The sequence below is a fragment of the Zeugodacus cucurbitae genome, chromosome 6 (genome assembly GCF_028554725.1).
Source record: "Zeugodacus cucurbitae isolate PBARC_wt_2022May chromosome 6, idZeuCucr1.2, whole genome shotgun sequence".
NCBI classification, from domain to species: Eukaryota; Metazoa; Arthropoda; class Insecta; order Diptera; family Tephritidae; genus Zeugodacus; species Zeugodacus cucurbitae.
In genome coordinates, this window is record NC_071671.1 from 56,996,773 (window position 1) to 57,015,781 (window position 19,009).

The following is a 19,009-nucleotide window of genomic DNA, read 5'->3' on the forward strand; positions in this document are numbered from 1 at the left end:
GCACTTGACAAAATAACAAAAAAGTTTAAAATTTGTTCAGATTTTTATCAAGTAAGAACTTTTTTGGTATTCTGTGACAATTTTGATAAAATAAAAATCTTCTGTACGCATAGCTTTTCCCCACACGTGTGGGAAACAAAATAATGTAAACAGAAACAGCTGATTCTGTCCAATTATATTCGAATTGAATTGAAAAATTGATTTGAATTATTTTTTAACGTATGTTTTCAAATACATTTCAATGTTTGTTTTAAAATAGTTAAACATTTAACTTCAATTTCACAATAAATCCATTGCTTTTGGTCTAGACTTTTCTTAGAGTGTGCAAATATTCCATGCTCCGAAGCTGGCACTATTTTTCATGCAAAAGGCCGCTATTTGGATGAGTGTTTGTTTTAACCGAGCCTTCTTCAGTGTGGCTTCGTTGATAAGTTTGGTTTATGATTGAAAAAAGAGTTATCAGCCTATCTATCCGATTCTGATGTGAGATATCGACTGAAGCCTTTCAGACCTGATGCAAAGTATTTCATTTGGTTTCCCAACTCCATTTACTCTATATAGATGACAGGGTTATACCTAACCAAACAGGGAGTGTCGTGCGTAAATAAAGTTGATTGATAATCAAATGGCAGAGCCTATATATTCACTTTTCCATCCTAGATCCTCCATTGTCTTTTGCTCCCCCGCAAAGCCGTTGAATACTTCATAATATAATACATATACATATGTCCTTTACAATATATTTAAAACTGTTTGGAATGCAATTTTGATTTAGTTGGTTGTTCTGTTTAGCTTCAGAAAAGTTCCTTGGGGACTAAGAAATCTAAACTTTGTTCTTTGTTGGCAAAAATTTACTAAGCTGTAACCGAATGCAATATATAGAAAACAATTTCGTCAATGTTACCCTCATTATCCTCATTTTTTTAAATGGAAAAATAAACTTCTTAATATATTATAAAAACGGCTCAAAAACGCGAGCCATCCACATGTTCATATTTTTCCTCTTTGTATGAAACTAACGACAAAAGTAAAATATCTCCATTGCAACAAATTCACTTTCACAACTATCCACAGCGAGATATTTTATTTATCAAGAGCATTTTACTTCTTAACAACTTATAAAGAAAAGAGCTTTTTATTTTAGACACAGAATACGAAATGCTTTATAAATTTCAATTTTTTACAAATTAGAAATTTGTTGAATTTGTAAAGTGCACAGAATAGGGCTGTTATTTTCATTATTAATCTTAAATAGTTGATAGGGTAAAAAATAACAAGCTGTAAATGACAATGCTCCATTTAAAGTTTAATGGACTTTTCGAACAGGTGCTAATTGATCAATTAACCGGTTTTTGCTCGATTATAGCGTTGATTTAGATCGATTCACCATAGATGTACATTTTTCTACATTAATTTTCAATTGAACAAAAATCGAGTTGAATGCAACTCTGCGGGTTGTTGTTCACGCTGGAAATTTGGTTGTGGTTGTTGATAAAATAGCAATCAGCTGATGAAACTTTCTAACTTCTTATGAACAGCAAAACAAAAATGTATAACAGCTGATACTTAATCGAGTAGCCGCAGTGCGAAAGGCGAAAACTGATTTCTTAATTATAATATTAATGTATTGAATTAATTTGGCTGTGCGCAAAGGCCATAAAGAAAGGTCTTTTATGAGTTCAATGATAGTGATGAAACGCTACTCTAGTTGACATCAAAATGAAATACTATACTTTTTATAAGTTTGGCAACTAAATACCAATTTGGTCTAAGATTTTTTTATTGTAAAATTTTTTGCTTGCATTTTTCTTTTCCCGAAAGAATTGCTGCTACAATATTTTAATCAGTGTATTCATTAAGCCATAATAATATAGTTTAGATTTTACTAACCGAAACTTGATGAGCTATTGTTCAGTTAGTTAGTCTTATGGAAATGAAAGTGAAAATGAATTAATCTGGGTTTAATCGACCATAGCATACTGTATTTAAATTCATGACGCACGAAGCATTTGATTTTTCTCAGAAGTATTTTACTTAGTTAGCAAGTGCTAGAGTACTTATAACCATATATAAGTATAAGTTAATATTCATTAATTATTCAATTTGCAAACAAATATACAAAAACAAATACAAATAAATAAAAATTGCAAACTTTTTTCGCAATTTAATCATATATTTTCATAACTAATAACCCAGAACGTGAAACTTCTCAACAAAGCCTTAATATTGCTCACACACAAATCATTCAAACCATTAATTCAGAAATCAAAATTGCACATCACTTGCAATATCTCGATGCAATTAATGATTAGTGATATAAAAGAGCCGCTCACCAGCGTAAACAATGTAGTATTACTAAGATTTTCAACGGGAATTTCTAGTTCATTGTAATTTCCAAGATGGGCAACAAGATCTGTTTTATTTTCCTCATGATTTTTGCTTCCTTCGCGCTTATGGTAGGAGGTCGACCGCAGCGATCGGGTAAGTGGTGAAAGATATATAATCGTATAGTTCTGTATATTCTTATATAAATATCTCTTTGTTTCAAGGTGGCTCATGCGGTCCAAATGCAGAGTTTACCACTTGCGGCATTGCATGCCCGCCGAAGTGTAGCGATAATCCTTTGTTGGGTACAATTTGCACGGCACAATGCGTCGTCGGCTGCCAATGCAATTTCGGATATTTGCTCAACGATGCAGGCCAATGTGTGCAAAGAAGTGAATGTTAACGGATGTTTGTTTTTGTAAATTATAATATCAAAAAGGATATTACTTCTTATATAGGGGTGTATATTTTAGAAATATAGAACTTCATGCTTGCAATAAAACACAACAGAACTAACAGAATTACAAAATGGAGCTTGGATTAGTTAGTTACAGAAGTGTAGGCATTTTTTGTTTCAAGACCTTACGGATACAGTCCATGCATATAGTCTAATTTCTGGAATACTCCTTGAGTATTTCTAACAAATCTACTCTAACCTATCTAGAAATTTATATAAACAAGTTTCGTCATACTCTAGCACCAAGAGTTTAAGATCGATCGGTGGATATGTTACACCATTTGTAACAGAATTTTACTATCGACACACTCCTGCTCTGTTTGATGTTAGCTTTACGAAATGACTGTACTATGACCCGTTTATAATATTAAATTTATTATATATTATATGAGTATTGGGTCATACTAGAAAAAAGTCTAATTCTAATCTAAATTTACACTTGACACTAAATATGAATAAATATATATACAAAACGCGACACACACATAGATTTCGCAATAACGTAATCTTCGCCACTATCAACTAAAAAACTCGTGTATATAGAGACATTAAAACAACATCTGCTCTGGTCGGCTGGAGATAAGCGCTTGAGAGCATCAACGCAACAACATATAGTAAAAGATAAGAAAAACATAACAAAAATGTATGAAAAGTCTGAGAATACGTGTGTGAATATATAAACATATTATAGCATAGTTTAAACTAGTCACTTGAGAGGGTTCAGGTTTTATTTTAGTTTGCTCGAGAGAAAAAATTTTGTTTTTATTGACAAGTTGCATCGTTTAAGGGCTCATGACACACAGGAAGTTCTCATATATTTTAATGAGGTTATCAATTTGATGAGGTATCTGACCTGAGGATCTAAAAATTCCATACCACAAAGCCGAGCTCCTTCCATTGGATTATGACATGATTTTTATTAAACCTATTCTTTAGATTTCTTTTAATTGAATGAGATGTTCAGGTAATCGAATGCATATTAATTATTGATCTGTTAATTGAACATAACATTGTAAGATTTCTCTGAATGTGTAACTGCAGATCTTCTGATTTAACTCGTATATGACTTTTTTTGTGAAATAAATTGTATATAGAGAGAATAGAGAGGGTACAATCTTCTACAAGAGTGTACAGCTCCTGGCGTATGCCGATGATATTGATATCATCGGTAGCAACAACCGCGCCGTTTGTTCTGCGTTTTCCAGACTAGATAAAGAAGCGAAGCGTATGGGTCTGGTGGTGAATGAGGACAAGACGAAATATCTCCTGTCATCAAACAAACAGTCAGCGCACTCGCGTCTTGGCTCCCACGTCACTGTTGACAGTCATAACTTTGAAGTTGTAGATAATTTCGTTTATCTGGGAACCAGCATTAGCAACACCAACAATGTCCGCCTTGAAATCCAACGCAGAATCACTCTTGCAAACAGGTGCTACTTTGGACTGAGTAGGCAATTGAACAGTAAAGTCCTCTCTCGACGAACCAATATCAAACTCTACAAGTCGCTCATTATTCCCGTCCTGATGTATGGCACTGAAGCGTGGACGATGACAACATCCGATGAGACGACTCTTGGGGTTTTCGAGAGAAAGGTTTTGCGTAAGATTTATGGTCCTCTAAACATTGGCAACGGCGAATACCGCAGACGATGGAACGATGAGCTGTACGATTTATACGACGACATTGACATAGTTCAGCGAATAAAAAGACAGCGGCTACGCTGGCTAGGTCATGTTGTACGGATGGAAGAAAACACTCCAGCTCTGAAAGTATTCGATGCAGTACCCGCTGGAGGAAGCCGCGGAAGAGGACGACCTCCACTCCGGTGGAAAGACCAAGTGCAAAGTGACCTGGCTTTACTTGGTGTTTCCAGTTGGCGCCAAAAAGTAAAAAGGAGGAATGAGTGGCGCGCTCTGGTGGATTCGGCTATAATCGCTTAAAGCGGTTCCTACGCCAAATATATATATATATATATATATAAATTGTATATAAAGTCCTCTGGAAGTAACATATATCTTCAACATTATGTTCAACATTTGAATTCAGACATACTACAAAAAAAGAAAGCTGCAAATCTATTAATTTGAGAGATTAAACCAAATCAAAGTGCACTGCAAAAACTGAAGATAATGCTTGACTAATACAACAAAATTTTTTGATAATGCAAATAAATTTTTGTGCATATGTATGCGATATGTTCAAATATTCAGCAAAATTGTGGACTCAGCTATCGTTAATTCTTTCAATCCAACATTTATAAATAAAAGTGCAAGGAATCTGTTGCTAAAACAATGGTGCTTCGTAGATCGTTCAGTCAACTAGTATCAAACTAAATCGTTTCTAAAATGAATACTAAATTCTCCATGCTATTTTTGCTCGTTGTTTGCATTGCTGCTTTGGTGTCGGCGAAGCCACCAATAGGTGAGTTGTGATTTAATAAGGAACATAGAAAAGTTGAAAGTTGATTCCTGAAGAAATTTAAAACATTGTGTTTACTCTTTCTAAAGACCACACCAGCTGCGGCGAACATGAGGAATTCACAACCTGTGGCAGCGCTTGTCCACCCCGTTGTGTAGAAAGATTTGCGCCTTGCACCCTACAATGCATTGTTGGCTGTCAATGTAAACGTGGTTATGTGTTGAATAAGGCAAACAAATGTGTGCTGAAAAGGAATTGTTGAGTGACCAATGGTGATGAAAAATAATGTGTAATAACAAATAAATAAAATTAAAATATAATTCTTGTTTCAAAGTTTCAATGAAAAGAAATCTCGCTATTCCTTTTTCTGCTGAATCCAATAATATAATAAATTTTAAATGGGTTCTATGCAATGAATTGACTGATTTTCTGATTTAACATAACTGGGTTATTAAGTTTACTAAATTGTATGTAACTTCATAGTTCCAACACTTAGTTATCCATCTTTCAAAACATCAGCTAAAACGGCTTGAGTAAATCTAGAATAATTTGAGGTTATCTTGATTAAGAGCTGATTAATGATTTTTTTTCCATATAATTTACAAAAAAAAATTATCCTAGAAACACTTTTGATATATTTTTAAATAATGAAGTAATTGCTTTGCTTCATTTCATAAGCCAAGCCACAAATTTTGTTATAATCAAAATTTGAACTTGACACAGAATATAATTAACTACACACATAACTCTCGCAATAACGTAATCGTCTCCACTATCAACCATATATACTCATGTATGGAAAGTCATTAAAAGAGCATCTGCTATAGTCGGAAGGAGATAAGCGATTGAGAGCAACACCGCAATCAATTTCAAGAAGCGAAAAATAAAAAATAACAAAATAATTGATAAATGAAGGCTGAGTAGTATACATTTATTATATTATAATATATGTATATTTTCAAATGAGAACATCTCATTTTTTTTCTTTTAATTTTTTAAGAAATGCTTTCATGTTTTCTTATAAAGCCCTCAATATTCAATAGATCATCAGAACACTCATATTTTGATAATTTAAATTTAAAAAGCAACCATTACTATCTCTGTCTGAATAATGTAATCTCTGCTTAATTGAGTCCATTTAATTTTAATACTCTCTACTGGAATTAATATTGTATATTAAATGGTCAATGGTTCTAGATAATTGCACTCTCTCGATTGGTTTAAATTATAATATAATTTGTTAAGCACTACTCATGAGAAAACATAGCTATTAAATAGCTTGCTCAGATAATTGAATGTCTATTAATTAATGCACCAGTTAATTAAACTAACAACTGACCAATTTTCGTCGTGCAATTAAGTGAGTTATATAGTAGTCGAGTAGGTATATTTATGTTTATTTTTATTTGAATTTGTTTTGTAAAACAATTGAACGGGAATCCCCTTTCGAAAATCTCGTGAGAGGTTGATTAATTGTTTACACAATTATTTTGTACAATATTATATTATGATTCAATGAGAGAAAAATAACATTCACTATTTTAATGATTATAGAAACTATGAGAACTCAGTACATTTTGGGTTGTAAATAAAGTACTAGTAGGGTGGTAGTAATGATTTTTCTAACAATTATACAACCGGATGACAATTTTTAATATTTTGAATTAAAAAAAACACTTCACGAAATTTTGCCACATGTTTCATTTCGTATTTTAATCGAATACATATTTTTTTTAAATTTCACGACATACTTAAAACATTTTTGTTACGATAATCGATTTATCGACTATAGCAGCTTATACCTGAGAGCAGTCGCTCTTTCGTACGCTGCCAATCAAAAACTATTCAAGATACGACCTTACCGCTTTCACAGTATATTTTTTAAAATATTAAGTATCGAATGAGAAAAAAAAATAAAATCGGTTTTTTTGAAAGTGTCACACTGGTATAACCCCTTAAAGACTTTTTTCGAACCCTTTCGCAGTTTTAAATTATTAAATAAAATACTACCAGTAAATGAAAATATTATCTGATGTAAAAACACACAAGTATACTTGCAAATAACCAATAACTTCGTCCATTAATTGGACTCAGCTGTCGATAATTCATTTAATTGATTATTTATAAACAAGAGTTCGTGAAGTCTACAGTTAAAACAATCGTGTTTTTTAACTTGATCAGACAACTAGTAGCAATTCAGATTCGCTTCTAAAAATGTATACCAAATTCTGTTTGTTATTTTTGCTTGTTGGAGGCATTGTTGCTTCTGTCTTAGCAAAGCCACAGGAAGGTGAGTTGTGATTAAATAAAAATTAAAAATCTAATATTCAACTCCTTGAAAATCTTGTTGTTCACACACACCTTAAAGGCGTTACGGAGTGTGGCGAAAATGCCGAATACACAACCTGTGGCAACATCTGTCCCAAGAGATGCGAAGGAGGCCTTCGTTTCTGTTCACTGCGTTGCTTTTCTGGCTGTCGATGCAAACCCGACTATTTGTTGAATAAGGAAGGAAAATGTGTCCTTCAAAAAGATTGTTGAGTGACAAATGGAATAGATTATGTAATGATTTAGTGGATAACAAATAAATCAGTTGAAACATTTATATTTTTTATTGCTTATACTATTAGTCACTTACTTTTCTACTGTCACCCAGTTGTCATAATTGTCGGGAACTTTTAAATTATATATATATATATAAAGTTATATTTTAGAGGTGGCGATTAAGATAACATCCAAAGTTATGGTTTTCTGTTTTATTTCCGAAGTGTGTGAATGAATAAGTTAGCGAATTTATTGAGGTGTTTCCAATTAGTGAAGTTAATTTCTCGTTTTAAAATTAATACCAATTAAAATATTTTTCCGAAAAGCCAAAAACGCAAAACATTATATAATTCAGCTTGCTCTTCATTTTTGTTTCCTTATGCGTATATCGAGACATAGTTGAGAGACCCAACTTAGTATGATCGTACAATAAAGTCCGTTAGGTATATCGTAATACAATTTCTGTACAGTATATTATATGCTTTTGTGGAGATAAAAAGGAGTCTACTGATTCACTGGCAGTAATTTCTTCTCGTCTATTGTATAATATAACATTATCTTTTGTAGTTTCACGGAAATTTGTATACGAATTAAAATTTAAATGCATTTAGTCGTAACTATTTCAATTTTTACATTTTGCTCTTATATAAAGAATATAAACATTTGCTAAGCCTATATTAAATTAAATTTATCTAGTTATACATAGTACATAGTACAAAAGTAATTGTGCAAACCCATAAAATAGTAAATATTTTAGAATCAACTGTCAGTTAATCGTTCAGTCGATTATGTATAAATAAGCAGGGAATCTCTAACTAAAACAATAGTGTATCCTAACTTATTCAGACAACTCGTCTCAATCCAGAGTGCTTTCAAAAATGAATACTAAGTCCTCTTTGTTTATTTTGTTGGCCGTGTGCATTGCTGCTTTTGTGTCGGCGAAGCCACAAATACTTGGTGAGTAATAATGAAATATCAAGAAGAAGAAAAGTTAACTTGGAGACCTAATAATCTTTTGTGTTTGTACATTCTTCAGGGTTGGGCAATTGTGGACCAAATGAAATATTCACACTTTGCCTTCTCGGTTGCCCAGCTACGTGCAATAACCCCAGTCCTTCCGGCTTACTTTGCATACAGCCATGCGTTTTGGGCTGTGAGTGTCGCGCTGGATTTGTGTCGAATAGCAATGGAACATGTGTCCTACCACAGGATTGTTGAATGACCCCAAACTTATAGAAAGGCTTGCCGTTTTTTTTGTGAATACGGCCGAAAATGAAATCGAAAACTATGAAAATTCTTATGTTATGAATATTAAAAAAATAAAAATTAAAAATTAAAAAAATATATATATTTACCAACGTTTTAAAGCACTTGAAGTCAATTTCTTTTCAATATTCGTTCTTTCGTTTATATCCAAATATAATAAAAAAAAAAATCATAAAATATTATATTAATGTCTTCTACATACAAAACCGATTTTCAGTATATTAGGAATTAGTTAAACGAACATAAGATGCTGAAATATATATAAGAACAATGCCTACTTTCTATATATCACAATTTTGAATACCATTTGATTTATTCACTTAACAATATATATGTTAAGCACTAGTGCAGATATTGCAACCAAACTTTGCAGGAATACTTTATTTCTAGTATGACAAAGCCTGTCTAAAAGTCTATAGATATCGTACACAAGGACTTTAAAGCTTGTAGTTAGTTTTTTTACCGAAAATGTAGATAAAGCTCTCAGCTGTTCTGCGGAAATTCAGAGGAGATAATTTTTATTTTAACAGTGCGTCTCTGTGTCAAAAATCTGTAAAATCAGGTCAATACTTCCTCGCCACTTGATATATGGATGTCCAATCTAACCTCCTCAGAGTGTTAAGGGACCAATGTACCAAGTTTTTTCAATATACATCTAATACTCCCTTACTCCACATTTTGTGTTTACCTATGCTTTAGTCTGTAAATAGGGTCTCAGAACCCTATCCTTTTTACTCGTTTTAAAAGTCATATAAGTGATTGATACGTACAGGTGCCTTTTTATTTTAATTGCTTCCACAATTCCTATGCCAGTTAATGTCACACTAGTCATTCCAAAGTGACGAAACATTGATCCAATAAAAAATCGTTAAAAAACCAGTTTAATTAGCATACTCCTCCTTGTTTACAAAAATAAACCATTATTGAGGACTAAGTACAAAGAATCATTTCATTATTCAATCCAAGACGTTCACACTTTTGATCCCTTTTACTTTCACTGGAACGACGATAAAAAGAGCCAGAAATAGCCTGACCACACCGTTCGTAGAATTGACCAAAATAACTGCACTCCTAATGTGTTGAAATTCAGCTATTTAAGTTAGGGGGAAAAATAATAATTTGTATGGAGAACATGGCGAGGTAGCGAAATTATATTTTATATGTTGGTGCAGATAAAACGGTAATATCTGTCGGCTCGTGTAATAAGTGTAAAAACTGTCATATATTCATTATAGAAGCCCATAAACTAGTACAAATATTATAGACCCCTCCGTCGGTAACTCGCTCAGTTGATTCTGTATAAATAAAAGTCCAAAAACTCTCCCGCTAAAACAAAAGTGTTTCTTAACTTCTTCAGACAACAAGTCTCAGTACAGATCGCTTTTAAAAATGAATACTAAATCCTGTTTGTTGTTTATGCTTGTGGTGTGCATTGTTGGATTTGTGTCGGCGAAGCCACAACTAATCGGTGAGTTATAGAATAGAAACATAAATATTTAAGCTAACTTGGACACCTAATAACTTTTTGTGTTTGAACATCCTCAAGAGTTGGGAAGCTGTGAAGAAAATGAGGTATTCACACTTTGCCTTCTCGGCTGTCCAGCAACGTGCAATAATCCCAATCCTTCGGGAATCCTTTGCGTACAGCCATGTGTTCTGGGCTGTCAATGTCGAGCTGGCTATATAAGGAATAGCCAAGGAAGATGTGTCCAACCGGAGGATTGTTGAGTGACCCAAATAATTATAGAAATGCTTCCCTTTATTTGTGAATACGACCCGAAATGAAATCGAATTATGTAAATTGTAATGTTATGTGAATATAAAAAATATATATATTTAGCAAAGTATTAAAGCACTCGAAGACATTTTCTTTTCAATATTCTTATTCTATAACGAGGGCTAGTAAAGGTATAAATAAGCTTTATACTTTAAACCGTGTGTATCGATTAATATCTGAAATATATATATCTGAAAGCGAAAATAGTTGAAATCGGCCTACGAATTACCCTATACTACATATATATGTACTCTATATAATGAATTTCGTTATTCTAGCGAGGTTTATGTCGTATATATGGGTCGACTAGTATTTTATCGTGAAAACATTAAATAAATAAATCGCAAGAGTATTAAATAGCCAGTTACACCCAAACTTTGTTCTTCCTGACTTACAAATAACAACTCGGATCACTATCTGGTGGCAGCGAATATACATACCCGTCTCTGTGCAGCAAAGAACGTCTGTTAACTATAAGAGTGGAGTGGGTGGATAAAAGGAGTCAAAACTAAGCTGGTCTTCGTTCATACATGTAACCACTTTTCTCTGAAATAACTTCATTTCAAATATGCTGAAATATTTCAAAGTGATGAAAAAATAATGAGTATGTAGAACAGACATGTGAGCCCATTTAAAATTCCACCACAATAATTTCGTATAGTAATTTGAAAAGTTATCAAAAGTATATTTTATGTGTCGGTGAAGATAAAAAAAGTAATATCTGTCGGCTCGTAAGTAATAAGTGCAAATACAATAAGGAAATCCATTAAATAGTAAATATTTTAGACCTCTCTGCCAGTAACTCGTTCACTTGATTGTGTATAAATAGGCAAGGAATCGATCGCTAAAGCAATAGTGTTTCTCAACTTCTTCGGACAACTAGTCTCAATACAGATCGTTTGTGAAAATGAATACTAAATTCTACTTGCCATTTTTGCTTGCTGTGTGCATTGTTGGATTTGTGTCAGCGAAGCCACAAGCCGGTGAGTAATAATGAAATAGAAATATAAGTAAGTTGAAAAGCTAACTTGGAGACCTAATCACTTTTTGTGTTTGTACATCCTTAAGGCAATTGTGGACCAAATAACGTACTTTGTCTTTCCGAATGCCAAGTAACGTGCGCTAGCCCCAATCCTGCAGGATTCATTTGCGTAATGCCATGCGTTGCCGGCTGTGTGTGTCCACCTGGCTATTTGTTGAATGACCAAGATATATGTGTCCTACCAGAGGATTGTTGAATGATCCCAAAATTATAGAAAACAAATGGGAAACTATGTAAATTCTAATGTTATGAATATTAAAAAATAAAAAAACATTAATAAACATATTTAGCAACGTATTAAAGCACTTGAAGGCATTTTCTTTCTAATAAGTATACTTATGCGTACAATACAAAACAGATATTCGGTACATTTGGAGTCAGTTATAGGATTTCTTAGTACCCAATCAGATTATGTGAAACATAACGTATATAAAGACGAATATAATAAAATGAGGCCAATTGCTCATTTAAATATTTTCGAAATTGGACTATAACATTTCAAGGCTTCAGATATCGAAAATGAGCATCTCCGTGCTTGTGACTAATTGTTTAATCTCCCAAATATATGTACTACGGAAATGAAATCGAAGAGATGTCTTTCTTAAAATAGTCTAGCAAAACAATTATCAAAATCAGCTCAATATTTCCTCGTGCTCCCGTATACTTCATATAAGTATTTTCTAACTTCCGATGGACTTAATACCATATATTATATATCGGTTTACGAGAGGTCTTAGAGATGCAATTAGTTAGAATCTTTCCAGGATATAGAGTCCTCGCATGCACTCTATATAACGATTTTCGTTGTTCTAGTGGGCTTTCAGCCGAATATCTGCTTCAAATTGTGTGCTCTCATAATAAAATCACATAAATAAATTGCGAGCATGTAAAATGTTCCTTTACACCTGAATTAGCTCTTCTTTACCTATTAGTTTAATTTTGTGCTTAGATATAGCACTTCTTAATTTCAGTGCTTCAAATACCTCAATCGGTTCAATTAGTTTTGTCAATCCGGCAAAAGGTTACCTATTATGAGCATAAGGGAATTGAAAGGGCGGAATAAATGATGAGTATGGAAAATACACATATGAAAAAACTTAAATTTCCATAATAATAAATTATGATAGTAAAATAAACAAGTAAGGAAGAGCTAAGTTCGAGTCATTTTGATATATATAACACTTTATCTAACTCTTTTAGTTTTACAACCAACCGTTAGGTGAACAAATCTATTATACCCTCTTAGCAACTTGTTGCAAGAGTATAAAAATAGTAAAAATTATCAACAGCCTATTTTATGTTTCAGTGCAAATAAAATAGTAATTTAGATCGGCTCTTAAGTAATAAGTGAAAATACGCTCATATATGTATACTAAAAGGAAATCCATAAAATAGTAAATATTTTAGACCCCTCTCCCATAACATGATTGAGTTGTGAAAGTTGTGTTAACATGGTTTTGTATAAATAAGCAAGGAATTTGTCGCTAAAACAATAGTTGATCTGAACTTTTTCAGACAACTAGTCTCAATCCAAATCGCTTCTAAAAATGAATACTAAGTCCTGTTTGTTGTTTTTGCTTGCTGTGTGCATTGTTGGATTTGTGTCGGCGAAGCCACAACTAATCGGTGAGTTATAGTTAAATAAAAGGACAACAGAAAAGCTAACTGGGAGACCTAATAATTTTTTGTTTTTAAACATTCTTAAGAGATTGGAAGCTGTGAAGAAAATGAGGTATTCACACTTTGCCTTCTCGGCTGCCCAGCCACGTGCAATAACCCTAATCCTTCGGGAATCCTTTGCGTACAGCCATGCGTTTTGGGCTGTCAATGCCGAGCTGGTTATATAAGGAATAGCCAAGGAAGATGTGTCCAACCGGAGGATTGTTGAATGACCCCAAACTATAGAAACTTGTTTGTGAATACGCCCGGAAATGAAATCGAAAACTATGTAAATTGTTATGAGATGTGTAAAAAATAAAAAAAAAAAATATTTAGCAACGTATTAAAGCACTCGAAGGCATTTTCTTTTCAATATTATTATTCTATAACGAAAGCTTAAAAATAATATTTATAATTTAAACCGCATGTATCGATTAATATCTGAGATGTCTAGTTGGCGAAAATAGTTGCAATCAGCCCAGGAAATTCCCGATATTATATACAGTTGAACTTTCATAACTCGAACCTCTTCAACTTGAGGATCTCCATAACTCGAACTTTTGAATTGGCAATCATCAGAACTGTTTTATAGCACTTAATTTAAAATGTAACCATTACTATATCTTTCTTAAGAAAGTACTCTTAAGGGGTTAGGTGGGTTTCGGAGGCTAAAAATATTTTTTTTTGAAACCCACCTAAACCCTTAATTGAGTCCATTTCATTCTATATTAGCAAAGCCACAGGAAGGTGAATTATGATAAAAATAAATAAATATCTAATAGTCAACTCCTCGAAAATCTTTTTGTTCACACACACCTTAAAGGCTCTACGGAGTGTGGGAAAAATTCAGAATACACAACCTGTGGCAACATCTGTCCCAAGAGATACGAAAGAGGTCATCGTTTCTGTTCATTGCGCTGCTTTGCTGGCTGTCGATGCAAACCCGACTATTTGTTGAATAAGGAAGGAAAATGTGTCCTTCAAAAAGATTGTTGAGTGACAAATGGAATGAATTATGTAATGATTTAGTGGATAACAAATAAATCAGTTGAAACATTTATATTTTTGTATTGCTTATACTATCAGTCACTTAATTTTCTGCTGTCACCCAGCTGTCATAATTGTCATGAACTTTTAATTTATACATATTAAATACAAAATACATAAAAAATTATATTTTAGAGGTGGCGATTAAGATAACATCCTAAGTTATGGTTTTCTGTTTTATTTCCGAAGTGTGTGAATGAATAAGTTAGCGAATTTATTGAGGTGTTTCCAATTAGTGAACTTAATTTCTTGTCTTCAAAATTAATACCAATTAAAATATTTTTCCGATAAGCAAAAAAAAAACTATCATTACATAATTCTGCTTGCTCTTCATTTAGGTTTCCTTCTGCGAATATCGAGACATAGTTGAGGGATCCAACTTAGTATGATCCTATAATAAAGTCCTGTAGATATATCGTAATATAATTTCTCGAGAGTAGCATACATTGCTTTCGTGGAGATAAAAATGGGCGTACTGATTTAATATTGAGTAATATGTTCTCGTCTATTGCATAACATAATATTATCTTTTGTAATTTCACGGAAATTTCTGTACAAATTAAAATTTAAATGCATTTAGTCGTAACTATTTCAATTTTACTATTTTTGATGTATATATTTTGCTCTTATATAAATCTATTTAGTTCGCAAAATTCTGTAATAATCACTATATCTAATTAAAAACAATTAAAAAATTGTAAGGAGAGGCTAAGTTCGGCCGCAGTCGAAACACTAGCAATTTCTACAGATGTACTATACATACAAGAGATAAAATATATGTGTAAATTTTGTCTCTTGTGTTATGATTTTTATAAAAATAATGTTTTGGAAAATATTGTCACACTTGAAGTAAGTTTAATTTTTTTCCAAATTTGATTAGGCGATTTCAAAAACATTTGTATATATGTTTATTACATTTATTTATCCCTTTTTCGTGAGACAAGAAATCTTTTGTCGTATTAAAAAAACGAGTCCTTAAAGCAACGCCAGCTGATTTAAAAAATAAACATAATTATACGATACTTTCTAATACCACAATGGCCTTACTAGAAGGTTTCTAAAGCCATAAATTATAGAGAATAGTTTTGAAATTTCATAACAATAAAAATATAAACATTTGCTAAGCTTTAAGCTTATATTAAATTGAATGTATTTAGTTATACATAGTACAAACAAAAAGTAATTATGCAAACCCATAAAATAGTAAATTTTAGAATCAACTGTCAGTTAATAGTTCAGTCGATTATGTATAAATAAGCAGGGAATCTCTAACTAAAACAATAGTGTTTCCTAACTTCTTCAGACAACTCGTCTCAATACAGATCGCTTTTAAACATGAATACTAAATCCTGTTTGTTGTTTTTGCTTGCTGTGTGCATTGTTGGTTTTGTGTCGGCGAAGCCACAACTACTTGGTGAGTTATAATTAAATAAATAAATAAATTAAAAACCTAACTTGAAGATTTAATAACGTTTTTTGTTTGTATATTATTAAGTACTGGGAAACTGTGGAGCAAATGAGGAATTCTCACTTTGCCTCCTCGGCTGTCCGGCAACGTGCAATAATCCCAATCCTTCGGGAATCCTTTGTGTACAACCATGCGTTCTGGGCTGTCAATGTCGAGCTGGTTATATAAGGAATAGCCAAGGAAATTGTGTCCAACCGGAGGATTGTTGAGGGACCCCAAAAATTATAGAAAGGCTTGCCGAAAATTAATTCAAAAACTGTGTAAATTGTTCTGTTATGAGAATATAAAAAAAAATAAAATAAATAATAAAAAAGTATTTAGCAACGTATAACATCACTTGAAACCATTTTCTTTTCAATAATCACTCTTATTCTACATCCAGGGCTTATAGAGATATAAATAAACTTTGAACTTTATACCGTTTGTCGAATATATGGGTCGAATTGTCTCTTATCTTGAAAACATTAAATAAATAAATTGCAAAAGTATTCAATTGTCAGTTACACCTGAACTTAGTCCTTCCTGACTTACAAATAACGACTCGGATCACTATCTGGTTGTAGCGAATACAAGGACGGCTCGACGTCGGAAAGCTGCAATCAGAACAGGCAACCGAGTTGATCTACGTGCACTCCTTCTCTCTAAGAGAGCACTCATTAGCAACTTCACATATGGGAACTGCGGAACGACGTCTCAAGATCCAAAGTATTCTCAAAAAACGAGCTGGTACGGTGAAGTTTGCCACTCCATAGAGTAGAAAAAGCAAATTGTTTAATTCGCAACGCTGCGATCGAAGCTTTCAAGACCGGGCCATGCATATGTAGGAACCAAAGATGGAATCTGGGATCCGATGTCCAATGTGAAAGTGCGACACCAGACGATTGCGAACCCGATTCCCCAAACGATGACGATGGAATCGATGTTCTATTGTCCAACTATAATGAAATTCGAATGGCAATTACCCGGTTGAAGAACAAAAAAGCGACGTTGGCCAATGCTTAGCCGGCCGAGCTATTCAAATATAGCGGTGAAAATCTGATAATGTGCGTGAATATGCATCTAAGTGTGTTCTACACAATCCGAAAAAGGTGGACCTCATAATCTCCGGCAATTAACGTTCCTCAATATATAATAATAGGATATAAGGTCCTATCTAGCTTACTGTTCGAAATATTAAAGCCCACCTTCAACCACTTATCGGACCTTAGAAAATCTACAACCGACCAGGTATTCACCAAGCGTCAAATCGTGGAAAAGACGCGTGAATATAGGATCAGCACACACTACGTCTTTTTCGATTTTCAAGCTGCTTTCGACAGCACGAATAGAAGCTGCCGTTATGTCTGACTTTTGTATCCACACGAAACTAATGCGACTATTAAGCAACACCAAAAAGCTTCGTAAGGTAGGATAGGATTTTCCGAGCCGTCGATAGCAAAAGAAATTCAATCTATTGCTGGAGAAAATAGTATCATCTGCAGAACTAGAACTAAATAAATACGGTACAATCTTCTATAACAGTGGATTGGAAGGAAAAAAGTAGTCAAAAATAGCCTTTCTTTCATAGCTGGAGAACAGACATGTGAGACCAATTAAAATTACAACAATAATAACACAACAATAATTTCGTATAGTAATTATAAAAGTTATCGAAAATATATTTTATGCCTCGGTTAAGATAAAATAGTATTATCGAAAGTAATTAGTGTAAATACAACAAGGAAATCCATTAAATAGTAAATATTTTATACCCCTCTGCCAGTAACTCGTTCACTTGATTGTGTATAAATAGGCAAGGAATCGATCGCTAAAACAATAGTGTTTCTGAACTTCTTCAGACAACCAGTTTCAATCCAGATCGCTTCTAAAAATGAATACTAAATCCTGTTTGTTGTTTTTGCTTGCTGTGTGCATTGTTGGTTTTGTGTCGGCGAAGCCACAACTACTCGGTGAGTAATAATGAAATAGAAATATAAATAAGTAGAAAAGCTGGATTGGAATGCTAATAACTTTTTGTGTTTGTACATTCTTAAGAGGTGGGCAGCTGTGGAGCAAATCAGGAATTCACACTTTGCCTCCTAGGTTGTCCAGCAACGTGCAATAATCCCAATCCTTCGGGATTCCTTTGCGTGCAACCATGCGTTGCCGGCTGCCAATGTCGCGCAGGCTATATAAGGAATAGCCAAGGAAATTGTGTCCAACCGGAAGATTGTTGAAGGACCCCCAAAATTATAGAAAGGCTTGCCTTTATTTGTGAATACGGCCAAAAATGAAATCGAAAACTATATAAATTGTTATGTTACATATGTTATGAGAATATAAAAAAAAAAGAAAATAAAAAAATATATATTTAGCAACGTATTAAAGCACTTGAAGACATTTTCTTTTCGTCCTTATTCACGACTTAAAAAAAAGCAAATTTTAAAAATATCTTCTGAATACAAAACATGTATTCGGTACTTAAGAAGTCAGTTGGGAGGTATAGACAGTTTCAAAAGTTTAAAATATAGCATAGAACGTTGAAATATATATCTGCTATAAAGACAACACGTGTGATCAATTTAGACCATTTTTTCGAAAGAGAGGCTGTATTAGTAATAGGCAGTGTGTACTTTATTTCGTTAAGAAATTGTAATAATTCGAGCTACATTAGCTCTTAAAATTCCAACTGTCACATATAAATCGCACAATGGAAATATTATGTACCAATAACAGTTTCAACTTGTCAAATAGTGGTTATTGGCTCGTCCGTAGGCTAATTCTAGACCTGATGAATATGCTGGCTAAATGTGTGCTCTAATGACAACTTATAAAAGGTGAATGAGTAGAGACCTACTTTCTTTTCATTTTCACATTGTGAACAATATCGTCATTTTGAATAGAAAAATATTAATAATTCCTTTCGGGAAGAGCTTCGAAGTATGTACAGGTTACAAAGTTGTAAATAATTTCGATATGGTATTACAGCTGAGAGTAAGCACGTAAAAAGGAGATAAAAAGGAGAT

General features: G+C 33.1%; 8 protein-coding genes across 8 annotated transcripts in view; 7 read left to right on the plus strand and 1 right to left on the minus strand.

The window, feature by feature from the left end:
• Window positions 1-19,009, minus strand: part of LOC105214973 (serine proteinase stubble) — a 58,506-nt gene that overhangs the window by 5,769 nt on the left and 33,728 nt on the right. The gene's annotated exons all lie outside the window — the stretch shown is intronic.
• Window positions 2,325-2,846, plus strand: LOC105214947 (chymotrypsin inhibitor-like). Its single transcript, XM_011188655.2, has 2 exons — window positions 2,325-2,481; window positions 2,550-2,846. Exons 1-2 carry the CDS (start codon window positions 2,400-2,402, stop codon window positions 2,726-2,728), a joined length of 261 nt encoding a protein of 86 aa, XP_011186957.1. The 5' UTR covers window positions 2,325-2,399; the 3' UTR covers window positions 2,729-2,846.
• On the plus strand, window positions 5,033-5,618 carry LOC105214946 (chymotrypsin inhibitor-like). Its single transcript, XM_011188654.3, has 2 exons — window positions 5,033-5,204; window positions 5,291-5,618. Exons 1-2 carry the CDS (start codon window positions 5,129-5,131, stop codon window positions 5,461-5,463), a joined length of 249 nt encoding a protein of 82 aa, XP_011186956.2. The 5' UTR covers window positions 5,033-5,128; the 3' UTR covers window positions 5,464-5,618.
• Window positions 8,499-9,121, plus strand: LOC105214938 (chymotrypsin inhibitor-like). Its single transcript, XM_011188644.3, has 2 exons — window positions 8,499-8,702; window positions 8,782-9,121. Exons 1-2 carry the CDS (start codon window positions 8,624-8,626, stop codon window positions 8,961-8,963), a joined length of 261 nt encoding a protein of 86 aa, XP_011186946.2. The 5' UTR covers window positions 8,499-8,623; the 3' UTR covers window positions 8,964-9,121.
• Window positions 10,318-10,872, plus strand: LOC128922515 (chymotrypsin inhibitor-like). The gene is made up of 2 exons (XM_054233277.1): window positions 10,318-10,479; window positions 10,558-10,872. Exons 1-2 carry the CDS (start codon window positions 10,401-10,403, stop codon window positions 10,737-10,739), a joined length of 261 nt encoding a protein of 86 aa, XP_054089252.1. The 5' UTR covers window positions 10,318-10,400; the 3' UTR covers window positions 10,740-10,872.
• On the plus strand, window positions 11,612-12,135 carry LOC105214939 (chymotrypsin inhibitor-like). Its single transcript, XM_011188645.3, has 2 exons — window positions 11,612-11,771; window positions 11,857-12,135. The coding sequence occupies exons 1-2, from the start codon at window positions 11,696-11,698 to the stop codon at window positions 12,024-12,026; spliced, it is 246 nt and encodes an 81-aa protein (XP_011186947.1). The 5' UTR covers window positions 11,612-11,695; the 3' UTR covers window positions 12,027-12,135.
• On the plus strand, window positions 15,790-16,340 carry LOC128922514 (chymotrypsin inhibitor-like). The gene is made up of 2 exons (XM_054233276.1): window positions 15,790-15,950; window positions 16,032-16,340. Exons 1-2 carry the CDS (start codon window positions 15,872-15,874, stop codon window positions 16,211-16,213), a joined length of 261 nt encoding a protein of 86 aa, XP_054089251.1. The 5' UTR covers window positions 15,790-15,871; the 3' UTR covers window positions 16,214-16,340.
• LOC105214944 (chymotrypsin inhibitor-like) lies at window positions 17,793-18,379 on the plus strand. The gene is made up of 2 exons (XM_011188649.3): window positions 17,793-17,953; window positions 18,039-18,379. Exons 1-2 carry the CDS (start codon window positions 17,875-17,877, stop codon window positions 18,218-18,220), a joined length of 261 nt encoding a protein of 86 aa, XP_011186951.1. The 5' UTR covers window positions 17,793-17,874; the 3' UTR covers window positions 18,221-18,379.